Genomic DNA, 27,657 nt, shown 5'->3' with positions numbered 1-27,657 from the left:
CTCTCTCTCTCTCTCTCTCTCTCTCTCAGAAGAAGAAGAAGAAGAAGAAGCTTGGTACCAAGTTTGAAGTTTTAACTAGGATTGCCTTGAGACATTATGAATTGGATCAATATCATTATTCTTTTGAGAGGGGTTTGGAATGAGTTATCTTGTGAGGAAAGGAAAAATTAGTTAAGAAATTAGGAAATACGCATGGTTAGTGGCAATGTAGGATGAGGGCATCATGCACCTTATTCCCAATAATTATCCTAAAATGCTTAAAATTGGGTTTGGTCAAATGATAAGATGTTTAAGAGGAGTTTGAACTTGTAACAAGACTTAATTATTAGGGTTCATGATTTGCAAGATCCTCCTAGCCTCATTGCTCTCCATAGTGTACCACTTTGTCTACTATGCCGAGGGAAGGTGACAAATTCCATGTGACCTATCCACATCCCCCAAGGTCATATTATAGTCTCCCAAAAGCATTGCATTTCCTTAACTTAATTTAGATTAGAGCCACCCTCATTGCCTAGCCCTCTCAATTGAGATATTGGAGGCTTAGATTGACTCAAAGTCTTTTCCACAAATAGCCACCTCAACCATTTCCATGTTGCCATCTCTCCTTGACCACACTTGCATAGGCAAAAGTGTGTCCTTGATAAAGAGCAAGCATCCCCAATAGTCTCATAGCCAATAACTTAAAAGATTTCTATGTTGGAGCTTAACTTTGTTTGTTGCAAAAATGTGATGATGTCTCAACTTTCACCAACTCACAAGGGATACAAAAACTTGCTTCCTCCTCTCTAGACCTAATCGCATCACATTCCCATGAAACCATTGTCGACTTTTGTGAAACTTCCTCCATGCTAGTGGATTTGATCCACATCCACAAACCTTCCATCACGCTCTAAGACTCCATAAAGATTCTAATCAATCAAATGGGCTCATGCCAAATTTTGAGAGAGACCTTGTGCTTCCCCTAATTAAGGTGTGGCTTGCGCTCTCATTGCCTTTGGTCACCTACCATTCATCATTCTAGACTTTGGGCTTATTGGCATCAGTCTCTTGCAACAACTTCATTTTGCCATTATTCTTAGGCTTCTCCTTGTGTTCATTGTTCCTATAATAAGTTAAAGCTTTAGAAGTTATAGGACCTTAAACTTTAAGATCCTCCTTTTGCTTGCCTCCTTGGTTTGTAGGGTTTTCCTCTTGCCTTGTTGGAGCTTGGTTCCTCTTGCACAAATAGTGGGAGTAAAGGAAGAGTGTGAACTAGACATTGATCATAAGCTCCATGTTGTTGGCATCAAGTACATATATAATTGAATTGTTTCCATAAAATGCATGCTCAAAATTTTGCTTGAGAACACCCCAAGAGGATTGCAACAAGTTAGGCATATGGTAGCTCCCTTGTAGGAGTTGATGATGCTCTTGAAGCTTGAGAATGGAGATTCAATGCAAGGCATGTATGATGTGCTAGGTAATGGGGGTGTGGACTCAAATTTGAAGGGTTGCTCAACTTTTCATTTGGAAGGGCTTTGAGGAGGTATGCTTTTCATCTTAAAGAGATTGGAAGGGGTATAACTATTTTTCTAAATTCACTACTTACTCATATGAAATGTAATACATTTGAAGCCCCCTATCCAACTAGAAGGGTGAAAACCCCTTTGAGAGCTCATGCACATAAGCTTCAAACTTTTACCAAGAGATTGGAAGGGGTATAACTATTTTTCTAAATTCACTACTTACTCGTATGAAATGTAATACATTTGAAGCCCCCTATCTAACTAGAAGGGTGAAAACCCCTTTGAGAGCTCATGCACATGAGCTTCAAAACTTTTACCATTGTTGATTAGATTGATGTGGTAGTGGAATATTCAAGTACTTACAATAAACCAAGCCTTTCCCTACAAGCACAGAGAAGTTTTGCGGTAAGCAAAGCTACCACAATTCATGCATGCATTGAGCAAACGTGTAGCTTACTTATTTGTTCATGTTGTTTTTGTTGTTAGCTTTTTGTGAGATCAGGATGGTTGCATTGATTTGCAGGTGCATGCACTTGCTTTTTGATTACTATGTACCTTTGAGAGTCTACGATAATGAATGCTTTGAGCAATGGAGGGTGTGTGGCAACCTTCAAAGGGAGTAGCTTCCTTGGAGAAGCTAAAGGGTGATGTTGTGAGACAAGTGGGGAAAGTCTACACTAATTACTTGTGGTTATTGTCGCGTTAGGTGTTGAGTGTGGTAGGCTACAGGTGATGAGTTCCTTCGAAGTGGCCTGTTTGGCGCTAGGAGCTGAGCTGGCAGAAGCTTAGGGTGAGGATTCGGGAAAAGAGAGAGAGGGGGGGGGGGGGGGGGCAGGGACGGGGGAGAGCGCCGGGAAAGGGCAATGCCACAGAAAGGCGACGACGTTCTTCTCTTCTTCACGAAAACAAAAGAAACCCAAACACCAAAACAACAACAAACGAGAGAGGCCAAAAAATTCGATGTGACAGAAGAGAAAAGAGAGGGTCGATGCACCGAGACCTCCTGCTCTCATCAATCTCATCTTCTTCACTTGCTTCCTGCAAATTCTTTCGCGTCATCACTCTCTTCTTCATCATCATTATCATCATACTACCACCACCATCACCATCTTCTCCTCCGTAAATCCCATCTCCCACCCTCCCCCTCCCCCTCCCCCTCCAATCCGACGGTTTCATCTCTAGGGTTGCGCGAGCTTTCTCTCCGTCGAAGCGCAGACCGATCCGCGCTGGGAGCAATTCTGCCGCTGTCAAAAAAAACCCCGGTTCATTCCCACTTTCTTTTCAGAGCATTCTTCATTTTATTCAGGATCTACTTTTGGAGCTTGCCGGCCAGCGTGTGTATCGGAGATACCATTCATAAGTGCTCTGTTTTGCACTGAAGGACGTGTCTCTGTTATGCATTTGGCTGAAATAAAGCACTAACATATGCTTGCGGAACGGTTGCACAACGAGTGCCATTATATGCCTCAGCAATTTGGCTTTGCTGGTTTAATCTCCGTGCCTGAAGTCCACTGCTTTAATCTCACAATCATGTTTTTCATTTTTTTGGTTTTCAGGGCTGTCTGCTCTTTCTAGGTTTTTGATTCCTTCCTCTGGATGTTGCAATTGCCGAATGGGCAAACTACATACAGGAGAATACTGTCTCGAATATTAATTGTTTCTCATCAAGATGGAGGAAGAGGACGGGACAGCAAATGGAACTGGTGAGCCTGAACAGCAAGCACCGCAGCAACAACCACAACAACAGCACCAGGAGGCTCCTGTTCCTCTTCCTTTACCCCCTTCACCCCCTCCACCCGGGCCTTCCCTACCTCCTTCACACCCTCGGCCCGTTGAGAATGCTACTGGAAGTCGCCAACAGATTGAGCATAATTCATATCAGCAGTATCATGTAACACCACCACCGAGATCTCTGATGGCTCCTAAACCTGTTCCCAACTACACGGCCATATCTGCACTTGCAGACACAGAGGCAGATTACCCCGGGCCTCGCTGTGGTCATACATTGACTGCAGTGCTAGCTGTTGGAGATGAAAATTCACCAGGTTATGTGGGTCCTCGTCTCATACTCTTTGGGGGTGCCACTTCTATAGAGGACGGGTCTCAAGCAGCTGGTTCACAGTCTATCGGTGGAGGTGCTGGCATTAGTATGCTCTCTTTCTGTCTCACTGTGCATGGTCTGACTCCTTATAAGTTACAGAACACGTTAATGCCAAATATTTCTTTACAGACTCTACAGAACATCTAGCGTAAGTTGGCATTCCCTGACCATCTTTTTTGCATTCACAGGGTTGGCAGGAGTAAAAAATGATGTGCATTGCTATGATATTGTTTCAAATAAGTGGACAAGGTACAAACAGTTTTTGATTTTTTTTTTCAGGCGTGCGTGCGTGTGCGTGTGCGTGTGTGCATGCATGTGTATGTGTGTGCATGTGTGTGCAGACACATTTGTTTGATTGTGAATGTGACAAAGAAGCAGAAAGGAGAAAGTCATACCCAAAAGATGAGTTCAACTGATCCATGATTTGTCTTGTCATCACGAGTAGCAAAGGAAAAATATGTATCTAATATAAAAACAAAGATGATGATGCCATGAAAGCACACAAGAGCTCTTGACTCTCCTCTTGTTAACAAGATCCATAAGGGGTTATTCTAGAGGGATATTGATTGGAGTTTGATGAAGTGAATCCCCTTGAGAATGTCAAAATGTGGTGAGGACGATAGCCTGCATCTTATGATAAAACTTGTGGTCATTGCTTGAGTCGAGGATGAGGCCTTCTAGCTTTGCATAACTTTGTGGCTCTACTTTAATTAAACCATAGAGTCTTCTATTGGGTGGAGCCAATATTGGTGGTTAAGTGTGTGACCTTGAAGAAGTTTGCAAGTAGTATTTGTCTCATATTTGTTGAGATTGCAAAGTTGTTAAGTGTATCGATTTATATTAATTCCTATTTTGGTCTCCATTCAGACCTCCAAGAAGGCATTCTGGTCTTGATTTGGAGGACAACACCCCACATACTAACCTTTCTTCTAGGGATCATTCATTGAGGCCTAACTCTTCTTTGTCTCATATCCCTTCACAAGGTGCACCTCAGTTGGAGCACTTTGTTGGTGAGACTGATTCCCTCTTAGTTGAGGAAAGACTATTGACTTTGGACACAACCGAAAGTCCAAGTTCTTCATAGTCAAGCTCAGTGGTAGGCTCGTGCAATCCATTTTTTGCGAGTTAGATTATGCCTATAATACCCTTTAGTTATGTAGGAATTGATTGTTAATCATTGTGGAGATCCAAATTGGCACCGATATGGATTAGAAGAAAACTCTATGCTTGGAGATGTTTCACAAGGTAATCATTTCTCTTTTGTTTCATTTGAGAACGAATTTGGTATTAGTAGTCCCTTTCTAGCTCCAATTTTGGGCCAAGGGGGGATATTAAGTGACAAAACGAGCATTTCTTAATAAACCTTATTTGGTTTATTAAAATAATCCCAGAACTCAAAAATTCCCAAAGTTTTTGTGTCCCATAAGGAAACCTCGAAACTTTGGGAGAATCCACATCTATAAATAGGAGGTTGCTTAGCCACTTGCTCCATTCCCTGTTTTGTAGATTACCCTAATTCTTCCATCAGGCATCCGCCATATCAAGCACCTCATCTAATTGTTACCATGGTGATACTTAGTTGGTGCCCATTAGCTTGATAATTAATCCAACCTGCATTTTACTTAATCTTTAGCCTTTGTAGTGGCCATCCCAACTGTTGCCTACAATTTGGAGATCTCCATAGTTGTGTTTAGCCCTAATTGTTGATCATCTTTTTCGAATGGGATGTTGAGGTGATCTACAAGTTGTCGCCTTCATCGTGGAGGTGCCCTACAATCTCAATTGTTGTCCAACTTGATGACATCATCAAACACCGATTCAGCCCCTCGTTTGCAACTGATCAGGCCGCTTGCATTACATCCTCTAGTTTCAATTGTCGCCTAGTATGAGATTGTTGTAGGTGATCAATTGGCATTATTCTCGAATAGTACAGTGCTGTGTTTTCCACTTCTAGCCCCAAAGATTATTGCATTTTGGTCTCGAGCATGCTACCTTGTCATCTACAACCTCATCTTAGCTTTGGCTGGTGGTTAAGCACTCGTGATCCTTCTCTCGTGGATGAAATAACTCACCTCTTCCATCAACCCGCTTTTATGAGTGCCATTGGCCTTTGGATAGCTCTATCATTGAGCCCTCTTTATACTTTTATTCATTATTCATTTAGTTATTTTCTTTCTGTTTTATATCAATGTTTGAGTTCTCAGTATTTTAGTAGTGGTTGTATATGTGTTTTCTTTTGCAAACCCTAGCATATCTCCACAAAGAGAGATTAATAGCAATGCAAAGAATAGAAGGAAAAATCTATGTTGAATTGAAATGGAACGCTGATACAAAGAGGATTGATCAATCCCTACACGTAGCTTCCTTGTACGCAGCCCAAATTTGGTCGATCAGCTGCATGAATGTGCCAAAAAAATGGGGGCTACATAAAATTGTAAAAATGATGCTTGCTACTTGTATAAATGTGATTGCTAGGATGGATAGTGTGAAACTAGCTTGGGGCAATATAAAAATAAAATGTAACAGAGTTGGTTCACCTTAGCAGCAAGTGTGGTCAGACTTTGATAGAGCTTGAAACCAACCTTCTTCCACGGATAGGGTGGTAAATAACCTGATTAAGCACTAATCATAGCAAGTGTAAAATTCACGTAAACTGAAAATGCACACTTTACTACTTTAATCTTGGATATTAGACATCGTGTTGGCTCCAAAATTAGCGCTCCTTGCGGTATTTCTTTATCTTTTATTACAAGCGCATGGAGTACAACTGAGATTCTCTGATCTCCTTTAGTAATCTAAGTGCCTCTTATTGTCAAAGTTGACCAGCAAGCCTCCAAACCAGTTTGCCCCTCGGTTTGCTTGGGGAGTGGTAGCTGGCCTTCATCCTGCTCTTTGAAAGACAAATTCAGTCCCAAATTTGATATTGGCTAGTTGGCCTATTGAATTTTCTTGAAATTTCTAAATTTAGTTGCTGGAATTTAAGTTCTAGGTTCTCAATTTTAAGCACGTATCTCGAGGTGGTTGTCAAATCGTAATTTCTGTTGTAAATTAGGGTTTACAGCAAAGATTGATTGAAATCTCTTCCTCTAATGACTTAAATTGTTGGAAAATGTTGAGATAACTTGAGAGATGGCCGAGGGACAAGAGAGAATGTTGTAGAGAGAGAAATTTCAGAGCTTAATTGTAAGAAATGCGTAAAAAAGTGTCGTTGCCTTGCTTAAACATCCATGGAAGTTATCACCTGAAACCAACCTTCCTTCTCGGATAAGGTGGTAAATAACCTGGTTAAGTATTGTTTACAACAATTAAGAAATTCACAAAATTGAAATGCACACTTTACCATATAATCTTGGACATTGGATACCTTGTTGGCTCCAAAACTGACACCCCTTTCGGTATTTATTCAACTTAATTGAAGAAGAAGTTGATGTACAATGGGATTCTCCAATCCCTTTCAGTATTCCAACTCCCCTTGCTGTCCAAAATGACAAGCAAGTCTTCAATCTAATTTGCCTCTTGATTCGGGCAATCAATTGGCCTTTACCCGCTTTGATCGAGATGAAAAATGCCCCAAATTCATCGATTTGCTAGTCCCTCCACTTGAATTTAACTAAAAACAGCTTCAGCCCTGTTGAATCCAAGTCTTGGTGCTTTCAATTTCTGGCATGCTTCCTGAGGTTACTGCTAAACCCTAATTTCTGCTGTAGATTAGGGTTTACAGCAAAGAAATCTGAAATTTCTTGGTCTCTGGTGATCATAACTTACAACAACTTTTGCCTTTGACATCTTGTGATTTCTTGGAGTCTCGGGCTTGTAAATCTACTCTAATCCCTGTTACACCTCACATGTGTAACATTTACTTAACCATGTGGTTAAATATTAATCCATATGTTAAGTGAGGTTTTAAAAATACATGTTCTCATGACATCACCTACAGCTTAGGACCACCAGAAAGACTGATGTCCCCTCATCTATGCTATCACTTGCACCAAAAGGACCTTGGACTGCTGTCACCTGCTCTTGGAGGTCTCCAAATTGTTGTCACTTGCTGTAGGATTAGTCCATGGTGGCTGCAAATCGCATCAGCAACATCTCCTTGCTCTCTGATAGCCTCCTTCTCTCTCACAATGGTTGGAATAAGCTTTCACCAGTCCCTAGAAACGTTTTATCACTTGCATGGGCAAGTTTTCCTAAGCGGCAGCCTTCTAATCCCATTTTCCAACATTATTAAGCTTATTAGATTAATTTTTAGAATATTGTTTTGAAAACTAATTTAATAATTATTCTAGTGCTCAAAAATTAATTTCGCCAGTCAATAATTAAATTGGCTAGACCAATTTGTCTTTCAAGTATCCCTAAGCAGCTATCAATCCTTAGACTAGCATTAATTAATCAATTAATGCCTAGTCTCTAATGTTACCGATGTCATTAGTGGCCAATAAATTAGTCTAGGCCAAAATTCGATATTGGTATAACCTAGTATCTGTCAGGGATAACTTATTACAACTGTTGCTTTTCACACCCATTGTATCCTCAGGGTCCTTGGCCTATTACCATGAAATAACTGCAATGTGCTTCACATGTGCTTAACAACCTTGCACATTGTTATCGGCAAGATTAGAGCATCTCAAAATTTCATGTCCCTGTGATAGACCTCCCCTTTGAAATCCTTGAAATTGTCCTTGATTGCACTGCATTGTGCCAAAGAAAAAGCATATTGCACTTGAATTTCCAGAAGGCATTATAGTCATAACATTGGCCACTATTGTCTAATCGTGCCACATGCCCCAAACCTTGCTAAAAATTGCAGCCAGCATGTACATAGCTTAGAACCAAAAATTAATCCAGAATTGTTGCTAGAAGCCCATTGGATACATTTGTAACTCATGTTTCTCAACTATTCTGACTTTAGGACCACGGTAAAGCATATTCTCAGTATAAACCATGGATGAAACTGTCAATGGCATTTGCTAACCTGCTATCCTTCATGGAATTAAATGTAAACCATTGAAAATTGAGCATAAATTGATCACTTGCTTATTTGAGAATTGATCACAAGTTGCTGCAAACGTGATCCCAAATTACTCATAAATTGATTGCAAAAACTTATCTGTAGCTAATGCAAAAACTATTGCAAAACTGATCTTAAAAGTGACTAGAAATTGTTCTCAAATTGATAAAAAACTAAGCTAAAACTAATTAGAAATCGATCTCAAAACTGAGACAAAAACTCATGCCAAACTGATATAAAAGTTAATTGTTCACAGGTTATGTATTTTGGAACATTTTATTTTTGTAATTTTCCATCTTTTAATTAATAAAGAAATGCTGAGAGGGGCGCCAGTCTTCGGGGCCAATCTGGTGTTGAGCGAGGGAGTGAGGTCTCTGTTTGTGTGTCTGTGTGAAAAGACCAGGTATTAAATGAAGGAACTACCGCTTTATGTGAGTCATAGATCGGTTTCATCATGGCAGACATACTGTCAGCACAATACCTTGGATGCATGCTAAATACATCCAAGATCCACTACACATGACAGTTGTCCACAACTGGCTGAGTGAAAGTGCTACCTCCTCCTTGAGCATTAGGCAATCCTTCGGACCCTTGCTATGCTAAACTAGGGTCAGCTGTAACTGAAAAGCATAAAGGTAAAGTTGCAACAAGTGAGGATGGTCTGGCAAATCCTCCTCTTCCATTCACTTTGCATTTGTTAGTGAAACACTTCTGAAGCTTCACCAAGAAGCATATGGAAACTTTACCTCTAACTTTACTTGCCTCGAAACCTCCTCTAGGTTGTAGACCTTTTTTCCCCTTAAGCATTGTGATGCTTTATGCTTTCACATTGTTGCAATTTTAACTTAACTAATATGCAACATTGCATCTAGTTAACTGGCTCCTCATGTGTACCTGATATGCTAAGGGCATGAGATGCATTAGGAAACATTCTTGTTTGCATACTTTGGACCATTGCAATGTGACTATGCATGGGAATTCGCATACTACTAGTCATACCAAGATACATTTTCCCCATACATTGCATGTATTACTAGCTGCATTTTTCCTCATGACCAGCTCTATATGGAGCATTTGCATGATCAACACTAATATCGAGTCTCAAACACAGTGGGCTGCATATATGCAGTGCCAAACTTGCCAATTTGTGCCCTAGCATCATGCTAAGAGTGTTATACACGGGGTTATACATATTACCAACCATATCCGAATACATTGGGCCTTGCACATTACGCATTGGTTGCTCCATACCATAAGGAGTTGTGTCATACATCCTTATGTGGTTCTTGATCCACCGTAGCACGAAAACTAGTGGCATCACCAAAGTACCTTGGCTGCCCCATAATCGCATGCATACCATGCTATCCAAAAAGCATTGGATTGGCACTTTCAAGTTGGCCTTGCATATGCATCAATTGCCCCAGTGGCATCATTTGCTTATGCTCACTATTTAGATTTGAAACATCATGGTTTTGTATTGGCTCTTCCTTTGGTGTATCTTCTTGTCCAAAAGCTCTTGAACACGATTTCCTCTTCTTGCCTTTGCTGCTCTCCTCTAAGGGGTTCAAAAAGCGTATAAACTTAGGATCATTTGCCAATTGCAATAACATTTCAGCTATTGTCCTTAGCTGATCTTTACATTGGTCATCAAATTCCTCTTCCTCTTGTTGATTATTAGCTTCTAAAGACCTAGAAGGACCCATCTCTTGTCCAATTCCCTCATTTTGAGTTTGCTGCCCATGATTTGCGCCTTGTCCAAGATCAGACATTGCATTTTTCCCAACACTTTCTGAATTTTCAGATCGAGAGGCATCATCCTTGCTTGATTCCATCTCACTATTTGAAGACGTTCTTGTTGTAATGCTCAGTTGAATACAATTTCAGCACTAGAGCAAAGCTTTTAACCTTCAATCAGGTGCCTCAGGCTCCCCAATTCGAGGGAATTGATGGTATCCGGGTGATGGAACCATGAAACTAGCCTTTCTCCTTAGACAAGGTGGTAAATAGCTTGATTAAGCACTAATTACAACAAGCATAAAATTCACTTAAATTGAAAATGCATACTATACGTCTTTAATCTTGGACATTGGATACCTTGTTGGCCCCAAAATTGGCACCCCTTGTGGTATCTATCTATCTTTTATTGCAAATGGATGGAGTACAACTGAGATCCTCTGATCTTCTTTGCTAATCCAAGTGCCTCTTGCTGTCAAAACTGACCAACAAGCCTTCAAACCAATTTGCCCCTTAGTTTGCCTGGGGGTTGGCCTTTACCTTACTCCTTGAAAGACAAATTTGGCCCCAAATTTGATATTGGTTGGCTGGCCTCTTGAATCTCCATGAAACTCCTCAATTTTAGTTGTTGAAATTTAAATGCTAGGCCCTCATTTTTGAGCACGTATCTCTGTTGGGATAAAGGCCCCTTTGACCTCCGTGTAAAGTACATGTACATTATTTAGCTATACATGTGAATGTACCCTTACGTGCCCTAAGTATAAATACATTTTATTCTTTGTGTACAAACACATTGTTGGTACACTCAAATCTAATCATACTTCTCTCTCCCTCTTTGACTCTTTCCAGCCGTCACTCTCACTCCTCAAACTGTTGCATTTAGCTGAGCTTCAACAGCTGGTATCAGAGCTTAAGGCTTCGTGCACTTCAAGAGACCACCAATAGGAGACGAGTACTGGGCAGCAGTTAGGTGACAGTTAATCGTAGTCGACAGGCACTATGGGGGTCACAGGCAGGTGACACTGCAGCGTGTGCAGGCGACTTGTTGCATGGTGATGGACAGGAGTTCGGGCGCATAGCAAGCGACTAGCATGTCGGGTAGCGGCAGTTGGGGGACCAGGTGGTAGGTCCAGCATGATGGCAGGGACGATAAGGGACCACATGGCACATCGCGCAGCTAATGGGCGCGGCAACTGACGGGCACCACACGCCAGAATAGGCGCCGCCAGTTTTGTCATGCGATCGGCTTGATGGGTCAATGGACCCGCCATTTTTAAAAAAAAAATCAAACACCATTATTTTCTTCAAAATCCTTGAAAATTTAGGGCTTTCTCGGTTTTGATCTCGTCCATGCCTGGCAGTGATATTTCGGTCAGAAATTGCAGACATTGCTTATGGTGACCTCAATTAAATTGGGGATTTTGCCAAATTTGTCAGAAATTTGCTATTTTGAGTACAATTTCTTGACATTGAATCCCAAAAATTTGGAGCTTTTCATGTATTGGTACAATTTTGCTTAGCTAGGTTAGATTGGTTGACATTTATGCACTTTTGGATTTGAAATTTTGGGGGTTTGTGCAGAATTTGGTAAATTTCTGCATTTTTGCTCGTGTGGTGGCTGGTTAATGTACAAACAGCAGAGATTTATTACTGTTTGAGGAAGAATAGCAATGTGTTTGCTGGTTTAGCTTGTGTTTCTGCAATTGAGGGGCATTTACTCTTGTGTTCGTGATAAAATGGCTGCAACTTCTTCCAGTTCAAACATCAAGAGTTTGATGGAAATCAAACGGTTTGATGGTCATGGCTTTGACCTTTGGAAAGACCGTATGCAGGGCATATTGTTCCTAAAGGATTGTGAGGATGCTTTGTTGGAAGATAAACCTGCACAAATGTTTGATGCAGATTGGGCCAGAGTAAATAAAAAGGTTGTGGCTTACATTAAGATGGGTGTCACTGATGACATCTTGATAGACATGAAGGGTTTAGATACAGGTTATGCAATATGGGAAAAGCTGAAAACTACCCATGAGATCGCCACACCTGTTAATCAGGTGCATTTAATTCGCAAGTTGGTGAATATGTGATTGGATGAGTCAAAGCCTGCAGCTGAGCACTTGAGTGCATTGACAGGCATTTTAAATCAGCTCAAGGATGCAAATTTGGACTTTGATGATAAGTTGAGGGCGATCTTTTTTATGCAGCTGAGCACTTGAGTGCATTGACAGGCATTTTAAATCAGCTCAAGGATGCAAATTTGGACTTTGATGATAAGTTGAGGGCGATCTTTTTGATCATGACACTGCCTGATTTTTAGGAGACCTTGGTGGTTTCTCTTAGCAATAACCCCAATCTCTTATATGATGGGGTGAGGGGTTCAATCTTGAATGAAGAAACTAGACGTATGTCTAGTGGAGAAGGCAACAACTTAGCTTATAATGTAAGAGGCAGGCTGAAAAGAAAAACGCAAATACAGGACATAGAAATAGGAGCAAGAGCAAAGGAAAGAAAAAGAGTGACATTACTTGCTATCACTGTGGTCGGAAGGGCCACAAGAAACTTGATTGCAGGTATTACAAGAAGGAACAAGAGAGAAATAAGAATGCCGGAGATAAAAAGGAGGAGGATAAGATTGATGCATTTGAGGCAGCCAAAGGTGTGGCCTCTAGTGTGGTCATAGTGGAGCTTTCGGATACAAAGGCTAATGTATTATGTGAAGCTGATTATGATGCCCTTATTTGTTACATGCAGGATATGCAGATTACCAAGGCTGATGTGATTGATGCACTTTTGTCAGTTGATGATGGTGTCACTCAGACTTGGATTGTAGACTCTAGTGTCTCCTTCCGTGTAACTCCTTGCTGTTTGCTATGTTCAATGCAGGCAGTTATGGAAAAGTGTATCTTGGAAATAAGCGTGCTTGCAGCATTGATGGGATTGACATTGTACACTTGTCTTTAGACTCTTTAGAAAATGGGCAAGAGCTTGAGTTGAAAGATGTCAAATATGTGCCTGGCATTAGAAAGAGTTTACTATTTGATTTACATGGTTACACTACACTGTTTGGTGGTGGATTGTGGAAAGTGAAAAAGGGTTCCATGCTGATTGCAAAAGGAACCAAGAACGGCACTTTGTATTGTTTGCAATGTGAAGCCTTGAATGGCAAGTTTCTTGCAGTTGCTGAAATTGGCAGTCACTTGGAATTATGGTATAAGAGATTAGGCCATATGAGCTAGAAAGGACTTGATGTCCTTACCTTTCTGAAGAGGGTTGATGGAAAAGGCTCTAAACTTGACTTTTGTAATGAGTGTCAGTTTGGAAAGCAAATAAAAAATTCCTTTTACTCTGGTGTCTCTCGTAAGTCCAATGTCTTGGACTTATTGCATTCTGATGTATGTAGTATGCTCGTGAAATTGTTGGGTGGTGCTGCATACTTTGTCTCCTTTATTGATGATTGTTCCAAAAAGATTTGGGTATATTTGTAGAAAAAGAAAAGTGCAGTGTTTGCTGTTTTTAAAACTTTTCACGCATTTGTGACCACTCAGACAGGTAGAAAGCTGAAATGCTTGAGAATTGATAATGGGGGTGAGTTCACATCTACTCAATTAAAGTCCTTTTGTGACTTGCCTGGAATTAACAGGGAGCTTACAGCTCTTTACAACCCTTCTTCAAATGGGGTGGCTGAAAGATACAATAGGACTTTATGTGAAAGAGTGCGGTGCATGCTGTCCACTGCTAATCTCCCTCATGAATTTTGGGGGCAGACACTCAAATCCGCGGTTAACATTTACAACCGCTCTCCAAACAGGTCCTTAAATAATGACATCCTTGAGGAGGTTTGGTCTTGCAAATCGGCCTCATATAACCATTTACGCATATTTGGCTGTGATGCTTTTATGCATGTTAGAGATGAGCGGAGGAACAAACTTGATCCGAAATTACCTAAGGCATTTTCATGGGCTATGGTGATGAGGGTGAATTTGGCTACAGAGTGTGGTTACCTCAGCCCAAGAAAATGATTCGCAGCTGTAATGTTGTGTTTAATGAGGCAAAATTGCTGAAAGGTACTTTAGCCTCTAATGAAGATATGAAAAAGGTCAAATTTCAGAATTTGCAACCAACTATTACTTTAGAAAATGAGCCTCATGGTGCTGTACCACAGGTTGAAACTGATGATCAGTTGGTTATTTTTTGAGCGAGATGACAATGGACAGCAAATAGGAGCACAAGGAGGTCATGGACAGCGAAATAGACTTGTTGATTATAAAATTGCAGGTGCTGGTAATGAAAATGAAGGTGTTGTATAGCATGAACAGCATGCTGAAAATGGCTTATAGCAGCCAATAAATGCTGAAAATAGCATACCTCCAGATGTAGACTCAATTCCTGAAAATGTTGATCATGTGAGAGTGCGTAACAGAAGAAGAACACGAACACAGAGGAGAGGAGAGAGAAAGCAGAGAATGAAGGAAGAAAGTCTGCACTGACTGAGATGAATGCTGAATACACTGAAATGGACAGAGCAGTCCCTGCACGCAGCCCGGAGCGTCAGTGAGGGGACCAGGACAGACTGGAAGCAGTGGCAGCACCAATGCTGGAGACGGAGATGACGGAGGCTGTGCTGAACCTGCAGAGCATAATGCTGGAATGATTGGGGGGGCTGCTATATATAGCCCCCAGGCCAGAAAACTGGCCGACCTGCCAAATCTGGCCGACCTGGCCAGATTTGGCCGACCAGCCAGATCTGGCCGACTGCCCAGAAAATGGGCAGACTGCACAAAAAACAGCCCAGTTTGGGCTGTATGACACCCACAGCCTGCTGGCTAACCAGGACAGCCACAAAATGAACTGACAGAGCTCCTCTGTCTCCTGTCAGACTTTGACAGGAGCTCACAACCAGGAGATGACAGACTGACTGAGGCAAAGGCTTCGTAAAAAGATCAGCTGCATTGTCCGCCGTAGGACAATAGACCACCACCAGCTCCTAATCCACGATCCGCTCTCGAACATAGTGATACTGAACCTCAATGTGCTTCGTGCGAGCATGAAACACCGGGTTCTTGGCCAGAGCAAGAGCACTCTGGTTATCCACGCGCAGCTCCGTAGGTCCGGTCTGGGAAAAGCCAATCTCCGCGAGTAAGCGACGGAGCCAAACTGCCTCCATAGCGGTCGAACATAGGGCCCGATACTCAGCCTCTGTAGAAGAAAGTGCCACAGTAGGCTGCTTCTTGCTGCTCCAAGAGACAGCACCAGATCCAAGGGTGAAAGCATAACCTGTAGTGGATCGTCTCGAATCCACATCACCTGCCCAATCAGAATCACTCCATCCAGAAAGGGTAATCCCATCTCCATACATGATCCCGAAGGATCGAGTCCCCTGTAAATAGCGAAGAACCCGCAAGGCCGCCTGCCAGTGATCCTGGGTAGGAGTCTGCATAAAAGAAGACAATAAAGCCACCACAAAAGAGATATCCGGCTGAGTGTGAAGCAGCCAGATAAGAGAGCCGACAAGGCACCTGTAACGGGTGGGATCGGTAAGAGGAACTCCAGCTGTCAAAAGCTTGGACTCGGGGTCCATGGGGCATGAGATAGGCCGACACTCAGCCATATCAAACTCCGAAAGAAGCTCGGAGATGTACCTGTGCTGCGAGATAAAAATGCCCTGTGCCATCTGATAGATCTCCAGGCCTAGAAAGAAGTGAAGGATCCCTAGATCCGTCATGTCAAACTCCTGCTGAAGAATGGACTGTGAATGCTCCACCTGCTGAGTGTCGCTCCCTGTAATGATAAGATCATCCACATACAAGATAAGGAACACCGAAAGAGAATCCACAACCCGTAAGTAGAGGTTGGGATCATAAGCGGAGCGCGCAAAGCCACTCTGTAGAAAGAAGCGGTCAATCCGCTGGTACCAAGCACGAGGAGCCTGCTTTAGGCCATAAAGAGCCTTCCGCAGCCTGTAGACATGATCCTCCTTCCCCTGCACAAGAAAACCAGGAGGCTGTGAAACATAAATCTCCTCCTCAAGAACGCCATTCAAAAAAGCAGACTTGACGTCCATCTGATAGACAGGCCAACGGTGGTGAGCAGCAAGAGCCAAAAGAACTCGGATGGTGGACATCCTGGCTGTAGGAGCAAAAGTCTCGAAGTAGTCCAACCCTGCACGCTGTGCAAAACCCTTGGCAACAAGCCTAGCCTTATGCTTGTCCAAGGAGCCATCTGCAAGATACTTGGTCTTAAAGACCCATTTCACACCAATCACCTTCCGTTTCGCGGGACGCAGAACAAGCTCCCACGTATGGTTTCGCTCGATGGAATCGAGCTCGGCCTGCATAGCCTGTCTCCAAATATCCTGTGCAAGAGCCTCCACCACAGTGGAAGGCTCGGAATCCTGAAGAATCTGTGACATAAGAGCATAGTTCACACATAGTGAACTGTCCCGCTGGGCCTGTAAACGTGCTGATCGACGTGGACCTGTAGAAGAAGCAGGAAAGTGAGTAACACCTGAATCCTGCATGAGCCGGCGATACCATAAAGGAATCCTGAGAGACCCCTGCTGCGGTGAGGGAGACCGGGGGGTCTCCGGAACCTGCAAAGCACCCAAATCGGAGAGGGACTCCCCCTCACCGAGTGAAGGTAGATCCTCCGCATCTGAAGAAGGCTGTCCCCCTCACCAAGTGAAGGTAGATCCTCCGCATCTGAAGAAGGCTGTATATCCCGTGAAGATCCCGAAGTGGCGGTAGAAGAGCTCGTAGTAGACGGAGGCACATCCACCAAAGGGGAAAGGGAAGCCGAAGGAGGAGGAATAGGGGGGGGTGCTAAGGGGCATCCTGGAAGGAAGTGAAGGGAGAGAAGGTGGGGGGGGGGGGGTCCGTCGATGATGAAGAAACATCTGTAATGGAACCATCAATCGGATCCTCAGAGGCCGAAGCCTCATCAAAGATCACATCCCTGCTCACCTCAACCTTCCGCGTCGTCGGGTCGTAGAGCCGATAACCCTTCGTGGTCGTACTATAACCAACGAAGATAAGCTTTCTCGACTTAGAGTCGAACTTCGTCTTCCTCTTCTTCTTGTCCACATGGACAAAAGCATCGCACCCAAAGATGCGAAAATGGGACACGGAAGGCTTCTTCCCAAAGAAAGCCTCATACGGAGTCATGTCCTGTAACGCCGAAGTCGGAGAGCGGTTGCGAATATGCACCGCTGTAGCCACCGCCTCACCCCAAAGGAAATGAGGAAGACTCCTATGCTCCAGCATAGATCGGGCCATCTCAATCATGGTCCGATTCGCACGCTCCACCACACCATTCTCTGATGGTGTGTTCGGATGGGAATACTCCACCCGAATACCATGATCCCTGCAAAACTGAGAGAAAAGGTAAGAAGTGAACTCGCCACCGTGATCAGCTCGAACGCCACGAACCTTGGAAGTTGTTTGGGTCTCCACAAACACCTGCCACTCACAGAAACGGGAGTACGCCTCGCTCTTGTACTCCAAGAAATAAGGCCACACATAACGACTAAAGTCGTCCACAATCAGCATCAAATACTTGGCCTTCCCAAGGGAGGCCGTGCCCATAGGTCCGCAAAGGTCGGTGTGAACCAACTCAAGCGGAGAAGTAGCCCTCCTAGAAGCAACCTGCAGGTGAGGCTGCCGGTGCTGCTTGCCCCTCAAGCAGCTAGGGCACAAAGTGTGTAGAGGAGGGAAATCAGGAAGTCCCTCCACCATCTTCCTCCTAGAAGCCCGGCGAAGAGAATCGAGGTTCAAATGACCATACCGAGCATGCCAAAGCAGCCCAAGCTCATGGGAAATCTGCGCAGCCAAGGTTGTGAGCGTATAAAGCCCACCCTCCTGTGTACCTGTCCAAAGAGCATCACCTGTAGAAGCATCCTCCACTGTGACTGCATCCTGAGTAAAAATGACTCGGGTACCTAACTGAGTAAGGCCATGCACAGATAATAGGTTAAAACCCAAATCAGGGACATAGAGAACTTTGGCGGAGGAAGACCGCCTGCGAGAAAACATAGGTAAAGTCCCCACGCCTCGAACAGGAACTGTAGAATTGTCACCAATGGTGACTGTACCCCCTCGAGAACGAAGATCCTGAAGCCAATCCTGATGGAAGGTCATATGTGAAGATGCTCCACTGTCGACGAGCCAAGGCTTCTCCTGTGTGATAGAAGCTAGGGCAGTGTCCTCCTCAACAAAGACATGCACAAATGCAGATTCTGTTGTGGCTGGGGCTGCCTTCGAGTCCTTCTCCTTAGGCTTCAAATGGGGATACTTCTGCCAACACTTCTCCTCGGGATGAGTGCCCTTTCCACAATGGGGACACTTGGGCTTCTTCTCCTTCGCATCCTTCTTGTCCTCCTCCTCCTTGTCCTTGGCCTTCTCCTTCTTTTGTTTCTTCTTCTTGCCGCCACCTGTGCCGGCCGTAAATGCCTTGGTGGAGCCACTGGCTCCCACCTCTTTGAGTCGCTCGTCATGCTCCAAGACAAGCGGGGAAAGCTCCTCCCATAGGAGTGTCTCATGGGTCCTCGAAGTGATGAGGCTGGTGTAGAAGACATCATAACGGGGTGATGGCAGCTGAGTCAACAGAATCATCGCCATATCCTCAGACGATATCAGACGACCAAGAGAGGCTAGCTCGCCTCGCATATCCTCCATCTTCGTGATGTGCTCCTTCATGGAAGGAGAACCATCAAGACTGAGCATCGGCAACTTCTTCTCCAGGGAAATCTTGTGGGCAAATGTCTTGTGCTGATACAAAGACGCAAGCTTCGTCCACACTTCCGCCGCGGTCTGTAACCTGTGAACATGGACAAGAACAGAATCATGGAGACTCATAAAAAGAAAGGAACGGGCTCGAGAGTTGAGCCTATCCCATAAGGCTGCACGGTCCATAGAGGTGCCATCGGACGAATCCACGGGGGGACGGTCGATGGGCGAAGAAACAAGCTCCCAAAGGTCAAAGGTATCGAGGATGCAGGCCACCTTGCATGACCATAGGGAGTAGTTGGAACCATCCAACTTATCTTCCTTCGGAAAGGAAGGGAGAATCGGCACCTGAATAGAGGGAATCAAGGAAGGCATCCGCACATCTGAAGCAGTCTTCACTGAAGAAACCTTTGCGGTAGATGGAACCCTCTGAGATGCATGGACTGAAGAAGGACGAGTGCGAGGAGGTTCTTCCTGATGTCGAACATCATGATAATCCCGCCTCCGCTCAGAGGAATGATGAGAAAGAAGTTCATCCTCTGAGTCTTCAAAGCCTGAAAACTGGTAAGACATCTTCCAATCTGCAAAATACCAAAGAAAGTTGTGCCGCTGTCGAAATGGGACCAACAATGTGTTAGCAGATATTAGTCAGCTCATGGTGTGAGTCTGTGTTAGAGGCTGGGCATTTTATGCAGTATTTTATGGCACATTTTAGTGGCCATTTATGATGTATTATTTAGCATTTGTTGCTGGCCGACTAGCATTAAATGTTGGCCGACCTGCATTTTATGCTCCCCACTTTTGTGGCTATTTATTGGGCTCCTCCTCCACAGTCTTCGGTGCTTCAGCCATCAGTGGAGATCCTTCTGGGAGAGAGGAGCCGGTGCTGAGGAGCCCACGCAGCCAGTGACTCACCGTTGTATGCTGCTGTCTCGTGTTCGATATGGATTCCATTTCCCGAGCATACATCTGAGTTCTCATCTGTCTACTGTGTTCATTCTTTCTTTCTTTCTGCTGTCTTGTGTTTCAGCATATTCTTTACGCTTCCATTGCTGCACCACTTCTGACATGGTATCAGATTTCAGGCTGCAACCTATTTGTGCTGTGTTTTCTTGCTGATTTCAGGATTTACACCCTTCTTGCTGATCAGCCAGCTGTCCTTCCTGCTGGCGACTGCTGATTTGCTGCTGGCAACAGTGTTTCAGCATTTGCGTTTTGCGTTTTTCTGGACAGATTTGCGTTTACTGCTGTTCCACTCTTTGCTGCCCGTGTTTCCTTCATCAAACTGCTGGGAACAGTCTTTAGCCCCTGTTTATTCAGTTTGCAGCCTGCGTTTTGCTGTTTACAGCATTATTTTTGCTTGTTTTTCTGATTATTCAGGCCGTTTTTGCTGTTTTTGGCAGTTTTTGACTGATTTTTTTCACTTTGTGCAGCAGCTTTTGGCTTATTTTGGTCAGCCTTTGGGTTATATTGCATGTGAACTCACTATTTTTGGTGTTTTTGTTTGCGTTTTGGCTGTGCTCACTCTCCAAACGACCTTCTTTTCTTCTACTTCTCTTTTCTACCTCCTCCAGATGGCCCCTCCGTGCACCTCAAGTGAAGATAAGTTACATGGACCTGATTATCTCACATGGAGTGCCGTCATGAAAGCTTGGTTTGTGCAGAAGCGGCTATGGTACATCGTCTGTGGAGCTCTTGCTCGACCTCTCCGTCCTTTTCCTCTTCCTGAAGACTTTGATGAGGACAACCATGAGGAAGCGGTGCTCACGTGGGACTCGGACGATGCCCGTGCTTACTCGGCGTTGCTTCGGTGTATTTCTAAAGCGGTCTTACCGGCGGTTACCTCCTGTAGGACATCTCCTGAAGTATGGCAGAAGTTGCAGCAGATGTACGAGGCACCTTCCACCATGCGGGCCGTCACACTTTATGGCCAGCTCCGGCAGATGAAGTTTGAGCCGAAAGATACTATTCAGTCTTTTCTTCTTCGTGTTACGCAGGTACAGGACCAGCTTCGGCACATGCAAACTGCTCTTCCCGAGGTGCATCTTGTCGGGACGGTCCTCTACAAGCTCCCCCCGGAGTTTGATGGAGTGGCCAATGCTTTGCGGGCACAGACGTCATCGACTCCTGTCAGTTTTACATATATGACCTCGATGCTTCTTGAGCATGAGGCATCCTTGAGATTACAGGAGCGGCTTCCGGCACATTATGGAGGTGAGGCTTATGTAGCTTCAGAGAGGGGTGACGGGAAGAAGAAGTCGAAGGCCCAGTGTTACCACTGTTGCAAGAAGGGACATTTGTGGAAGGACTGCAAGAAGTTAGCGGCTTCCAGGAAGAAGGAGCAGAAGACGAAGCGAGATGCTGACTCTACCGATGAGTCCTCTCCTTCATCAGACTCCGACTCCGATCCTCCGACCAAGGAGAAGTCCAAGGCGCGGAAGGGATCCTCTTCTTCGGATCGCGGGAAGGGCTTGGTGGCCCCTTCCTCGGCTGCTTTCTAGTGGTGGTGATGCGGTCATCCCTCACGACTCCTCGGTGCCAGAGAGGGAGTGTGAGCGGGTGTTGGTGGGGCTGCAGTGCCTCATCTATATTTTGATACAGGTGCACAGGTTTCAGAGAGGGACGTCCCTGACGCATCGACGGTATCTGGCAGTGAAATCCTAGAGATTGGAGTTGATTTCTGGGTTCATGATGAGCTGTTCTTCTTGACAGAGAGCGAGAGGCTTTCGTCTGGCGCTCCCATGAGGGGACACTTTGGTGGTTTGGCCAAAGGCGGGGAATCCATGGTCACATGTTCAGAGACATGTTTGGCAGATTGGCTTTGTATGTCCTGAGTGACATAGGTGACATTACACAGAGAGCTGCTATGAGTCTTCTCTATTTTCAGGTGTTGTTGGTATGATCGACATCGACATCAGATACTCTCCGAGGCATCTTGGTGGTGGGCTGGCCACTCACCGCTTGGACATCCATGGTCCTTCTGGTGTTTCTTTGTTGTGTAGTTTATGATTCTCCATCATTGTACTATTTTATTGTATCAGATCACACATGATCTGAGAGAGGGTGTTAGCAGATATTAGTCAGCTCATGGTGTGAGTCTGTGTTAGAGGCTGGGCATTTTATGCAGTATTTTATGGCACATTTTAGTGGCCATTTATGATGTATTATTTAGCATTTGTTGCTGGCCGACCAGCATTAAATGTTGGCCGACCTGCATTTTATGCTCCCCACTTTTGTGGCTATTTATTGGGCTCCTCCTCCACAGTCTTCGGTGCTTCAGCCATCAGTGGAGATCCTTCTGGGAGAGAGGAGCCGGTGCTGAGGAGCCCACGCAGCCAGTGACTCACCGTTGTATGCTGCTGTCTCGTGTTCGATATGGATTCCATTTCCCGAGCATACATCTGAGTTCTCATCTGTCTACTGTGTTCATTCTTTCTTTCTTTCTGCTGTCTTGTGTTTCAGCATATTCTTTACGCTTCCATTGCTGCACCACTTCTGACACAATGTGGTCACCAACCACCAAGACGCAGGCAGAGAGTGCCTACAAACACCTGGGTCTGCAAAACGCAAAGATAACTGATGTCGATCACCAGGAAAGAGACCACCAGCACCAGGAAAGAAGTCGCCAGCAGGAATGTGCCGCCTGGAGTGAAAGCGACCAGCAGGACAGCAAAACGCAGCCTGTAGGGAGGTCGCCCAGCAGCAGGAGGGACAGCCTGATGGAAACGCAGGATTTCTGCGTTGCTGGATGACGTGGCAGCCTCTGCAGACAGCGTGGGCAGCAAAACGCAGGCTGAAAGGCCTCCTGTAGAAGTCGCCTGGCAGTTGTTGATCAGTTTGCAGCAGCAGTAGGGTATCTCACTCCTGAGGGTATGTCCTCCGTGCTCTCAATCAGGCGATGATACCATGTGAAAGTGCGCAACGGAAGAAGAACACGAACACAGAGGAGAGGAGAGAGAAAGCAGAGAATGAAGGAAGAAAGTCTGCACTGACTGAGATGAATGCTGAATACACTGAAATGGACAGAGCAGTCCCTGCACGCAGCCCGGAGCGTCAGTGAGGGGACCAGGATAGACTGGAAGCAGTGGCAGCACCAATGCTGGAGACGGAGTTGACGGAGGCAGTGCTGAACCTGCAGAGCATAATGCTGGAATGACTGGGGGGGCTGCTATATATAGCCCCCAGGCCAGAAAACTAGCCGACCTGCCAAATCTGGCCGACCTGGCCAGATTTGTCCGACCAGCCAGATCTGGCCGACTTTGGCCAGATCTGGCCGATTTTGGCCAGATCTGGCCGACTGCCCAGAAAATGGGCAGACTGCACAAAAAACAGCCCAGTTTGGGCTGTATGACACCCACAGGCTGCTGGCTAACCAGGACAGCCACAAAATGAACTGACAGAGCTCCTCTGTCTCCTGTCAGACTCTGACAGGAGCTCACAACCAGGAGATGACAGACTGAGAATGATAAAGAGCAGGCTAACAGATCATTGGGTATGCAAGTCTACACGTGTAAGAAGGCAACCACATAGGTTTGACCCCTCCTTGCATTATGTGATGCTTATAGATGAGGGTGAGCCTCTTACATACAAAGAGGCCAAGTCATGCGAATTCAGCAATAAGTGGAAGCTAGCTATGCATGAAGAGATTAAATCTCTACATGGAAATGATACTTGGGATCTTGTGTCGTTGCCCAAAGGAAGGAAGCCTCTTTCAAACAAATGGTTTACAAAGTAAAGACAGTTGACGGAAAACCCAAGTACGAGGCAAGACTGGTTGCTAAAGGGTATGCCTAGAAGGAAGGGATTGACTTTCAAGAGGTCTTCTCACGTGTTGTGAAGATGACCACTCCACGTGTGCTTTTTGCTCTCATTGTTGTATTGGACTTAGAGCTATACCAAATGGATGTAAAAACAACTTTCTTGCATGGTGACATTGATGAGGAAATCTACATGAAACAGCCCGAGGGCTTTGTAGTTTCTGGAAAAGAGCAGATGGTGTGTAAACTAAAACGTAGCTTGTATGGGCTGAAGCAAGCACTACGGCAGTGGTACAAAAAGTTTGACACTTTCATGCTATCTCATGAGTTTACAGGCAGCCATGTAGATCATTGTTTGTATATGAAAAAGGATACAGATGGCAGCCATATCATACTTGTTTTGTATGTGGATGATATGTTGCTAGCTGGGAAAGAAAAGACTAGCTTGGATGCCCTCAAAAATCAGCTGAAATCAGCTTTCTCCATGAAAGATTTAGGGAATGAGAGCACATTTTGGGCATGAGGATTCTCAGAGATAGAATGCAGAAATTGTTGTTTTTATCTCAAGAAAACTACATCGGAAAGGTACTAGACAGATTTAACATGGCTGAAGCTAAGTCTTTTGGGGTACGCTTACCCCCTTACCTTAAGCTTAGTAAAGCCAACAACCCAAAAGATGATGTGGAAGCAAATGCTATGAAGGGAGTCCCTTATGCTTCAGCTTGTGGCTCTCTTATGTATGCTATGGTTGCTACTCGTCCAGACATTGCTCATGCAATGGGAGTCGTTAGCAGGTTTATGTCAAATCTTGGCAAAACACATTGGGAGGCTGTCAAGTGTATTCTTCGATACCTAGAGGGTACGCAAAGAAAGTGTATTTGCTATGGGCAAGGTGCACTTAGTTTGCAGGGTTATTATGATGCAGACATGGCAGGTGCCTTGGACACTCGTAGGTCTACCAGTGGGTATGTCTTTTCAGTTGCTAGTGGGGTTGTTTCTTGGTGTTCCAGGTTGTAGAACATCATCGCACTGTGAGTACTACTGAAACTGAATACATATCGGCTACTGAAGCTTTTAAGGAAGCTATATGGTTGAGCAGACTTGCAGAGGATCTCGGCATGCCTATGGGTATTGCAGTTTTGGGATGTGATAGCCAGAGTGCTGTGTATCTGGCTAAGAATGCCATGTATCATTTATGCACAAAGCATATAGATGTGCGATATCACTTCATCAGACAGATTCTGGAAGATGGTCTAATCACATTGACCAAGATCAAAACACAGGACAACTATGCAGATGTTTTCATTGAAAGTCGAAGCAAAACTCAACATGAGCATTGCATACGATTAGTGGGAGTTGGTTAGAGGTTCATTTCGGATCTTTAAGTGGGAGGTTGTTGGGATAAAGGCTCGTTTGACCTCCGTGTAAAGTACACGCATATTATTTAGCGGTATATGTGAATGCAGCCTTACGTGCCCTAAGTATAAATACATTTTATTCTTTGTGTACCAACACATTATTGGTACACTCAAATCTAATTGTACTTTTCTCTCTGTCTTTGACTCTTTCCAGTTGTCACTCTTACTCTCTCACTCCTCGAATCGCTGCATTTAGCTAAGCTTCAATATATCTCGAGGTGGTCGTCAAACCCTAATTTCTGCTGTAAATTAGGGTTTACTGCAGAGATTGACTAAAATCTCTTCCACTAATGGTTAAAACTATTGGAAAATACTGAGATAACTTCAGAGATGGCTAGGAATGAGAGGAAATACTGTAGAGAGAGAAATTTCAGAGTTTCATCACAAGAAATGTTGAAAATTTGCTATTGCCCTTCTCAAATAGCCATGGAAGCTGCTACTTGTTGCAGCTTAGGACCATTAGAAAGATTGCTACCCCCTTCTGTATGTTGTCACTTACACTAGAAGGACCTCTCGCTGTCACCTGCTCTTGGAGGGCTCCAAATTGTTGTCACTTGCTGTAGGACCAGCCATGGTGACTGCAAATCACATCAGTAGCATCTCCTTGCTCTCTAACAGCCTTTTTCCCTTCTTACAATGGCTGGAATTGTTACATTAATAAATGTAACTTATGGGAGACAAGCGTGAGGGATGACCGTCTGAGGGCCTTGGGTACCCGAACGGGGTCAAGGGGAGCCTAGAGAGCAAGTGAGTCTAAGAATAGTAGGACTCACCTGAAGCTGACGGCTAGCAGTCGGATTAGGTAGAGGAGCCAACAATTTTCTAGGCGAGGTTGGGAGGTGAATCAGGAATCTCTCTCGTGCTGTACGAACGGAAGTCCTGAGAGGGAGCACCTAATAGAATCGGAGACATTATGACAGATGATCTTACACTGTGATCTTACACTAGTTCAGGGCGCGATCTTACACTGGTATCAGAGCCGTCGGTTCCCGTCTTTTTGGAAGAGTCGTTGGGTTCCGTCTTGACCTGGAGCGAATGCTTTCGTGTTGGCGATGGCTGTAGGGTGTAGTCGGTTATCATGTTGGTCTCACACACTACAGGTCTTCAATTCGAGTCCGGATTCGAATCAGTGTGGGCGTCGTCGCCAGAGCTTGTGTACTTGGATAGATTACGTCCGTGTTGGCCACCGTCGCCTGACAGATTACGTCTGTGTGGGCGCCGTCGCTAGAGCTTGTGTACCTGGCATGGACGGCAGGATGGTGCAAGTCGGGCGAAGTCCCGTTTAAAATTATAGTTGTGGTCACAGTTGGCTTACACGTGACCTGGGGGGTGTGTGTTTAGTCCCCTTCTTATTTTGTGTTCCTGCTCGACAGGCCTTATTTCAATGCAACCGGCACAGTCTGGAGGAAAGTCGAACTGTTTCTCACTTTTTTTGTTATCACTAAACTGTTAAAGCCATCAACAACTGCCCTATCACTATAATTAGGGAAGTACTTCATTTTGTATGCAAACTTCTTATATTTTCTTTCTAATTCCAGTGTATTAATGGAGGGTAAAGAGAAAAAGGGGGTAACTGAAGATCCTAGTTCTGGGGACCATCCTATGGTGGATCCCCATGAAATAGAAATTCAAGAAGAACAAGCGAGATCCTAGGGAACCCCACTAAAAGTTGAGGGATAACCCAGTATTAAAAGATATGAAACCCCCTCAGTTTCACGGGGTGGAAAAAGACAAAAATAAAGACACTATCTTTAATTTTCTCCGAAAATGGGAGGATTTGCACCAACTTGAGAATACTCCACTACATCTCCAAGCGCTGGAGGCCAGTCTAACCTTGGGGCCAAAGGCATATAAATGGTGGAGAACTTTAAAGGAGGCAAATAAAATACTTGAAACTTGGGCTCAATTTGAATCGGTCTTTTTGAAAGAATTCCTTCCTGAAAATGAAATGGAAAGAAATTGGGAAGATTGGGATTATGTCAGACAAAAGGGAAGACCTTTGCTGACATATCTTGAGGAATATCGTGAGATAATCCTCAAATTAGAAGGAATAGACGAATTTCAAAAGACAAGAGGATTCATAAGGAGACTGGATAAGGCATGTAAAAAGGAAGTAAAAAGGAGTTCACCCAAGACGCTTGAAGAGGCAATTAAATTTGCATTAATTAATGAAGATAATACGCGTCCAGGTGCACTCACTAGTCTCACTAATACAGAGCCCAAGACTTAAGAATTTGAAGCCTCAAAATTTGTAGGCAAATTTAAAAGGAAAATGGGTATCTAATAACCCTTTGTTGTGTTCCACTGAAGTTCAGAAGCTGATAAAGAAGGAAGCTTGGAGGTATATATGTTATGGTCCTCTCCTGTACAAAACACTTTTACTTTCTGTAATATAAAGCAACAAATTTCTTATG

The 27,657-nt window shown here is 44.4% G+C and overlaps 1 protein-coding gene across 3 annotated transcripts in view; it reads left to right on the top strand.

Annotated features, from left to right (window-relative positions):
- The first annotated feature begins 2,364 nt into the window (after positions 1–2,364).
- The window catches only part of LOC148020072 (serine/threonine-protein phosphatase BSL3-like), a 58,805-nt gene continuing 33,512 nt past the window's right edge, over positions 2,365–27,657 (top strand). For 2 of the 3 annotated variants that reach the window (XR_015694925.1, XM_087700352.1), the window contains exons 1-3: positions 2,365–2,767; positions 3,062–3,652; positions 3,795–3,855. Coding sequence is in view for 2 of the 3 variants with exons in the window: in XM_087700352.1 (XP_087556478.1) it covers positions 3,175–3,652; positions 3,795–3,855 (539 nt within the window). In the remaining variant the exon portion in view is untranslated. The remainder of the gene's footprint in view (positions 2,768–3,061; positions 3,653–3,794; positions 3,856–27,657) is intronic. The other variant, XM_087700353.1, reaches the window with a different exon arrangement.

The sequence above is a fragment of the Lygodium microphyllum genome, chromosome 19 (genome assembly GCF_053477565.2).
Source record: "Lygodium microphyllum isolate KBCC chromosome 19, Lygodium_microphyllum_v1.1.10, whole genome shotgun sequence".
NCBI classification, from domain to species: Eukaryota; Viridiplantae; Streptophyta; class Polypodiopsida; order Schizaeales; family Lygodiaceae; genus Lygodium; species Lygodium microphyllum.
This window is presented reverse-complemented; position numbering and strand designations above follow the sequence as displayed.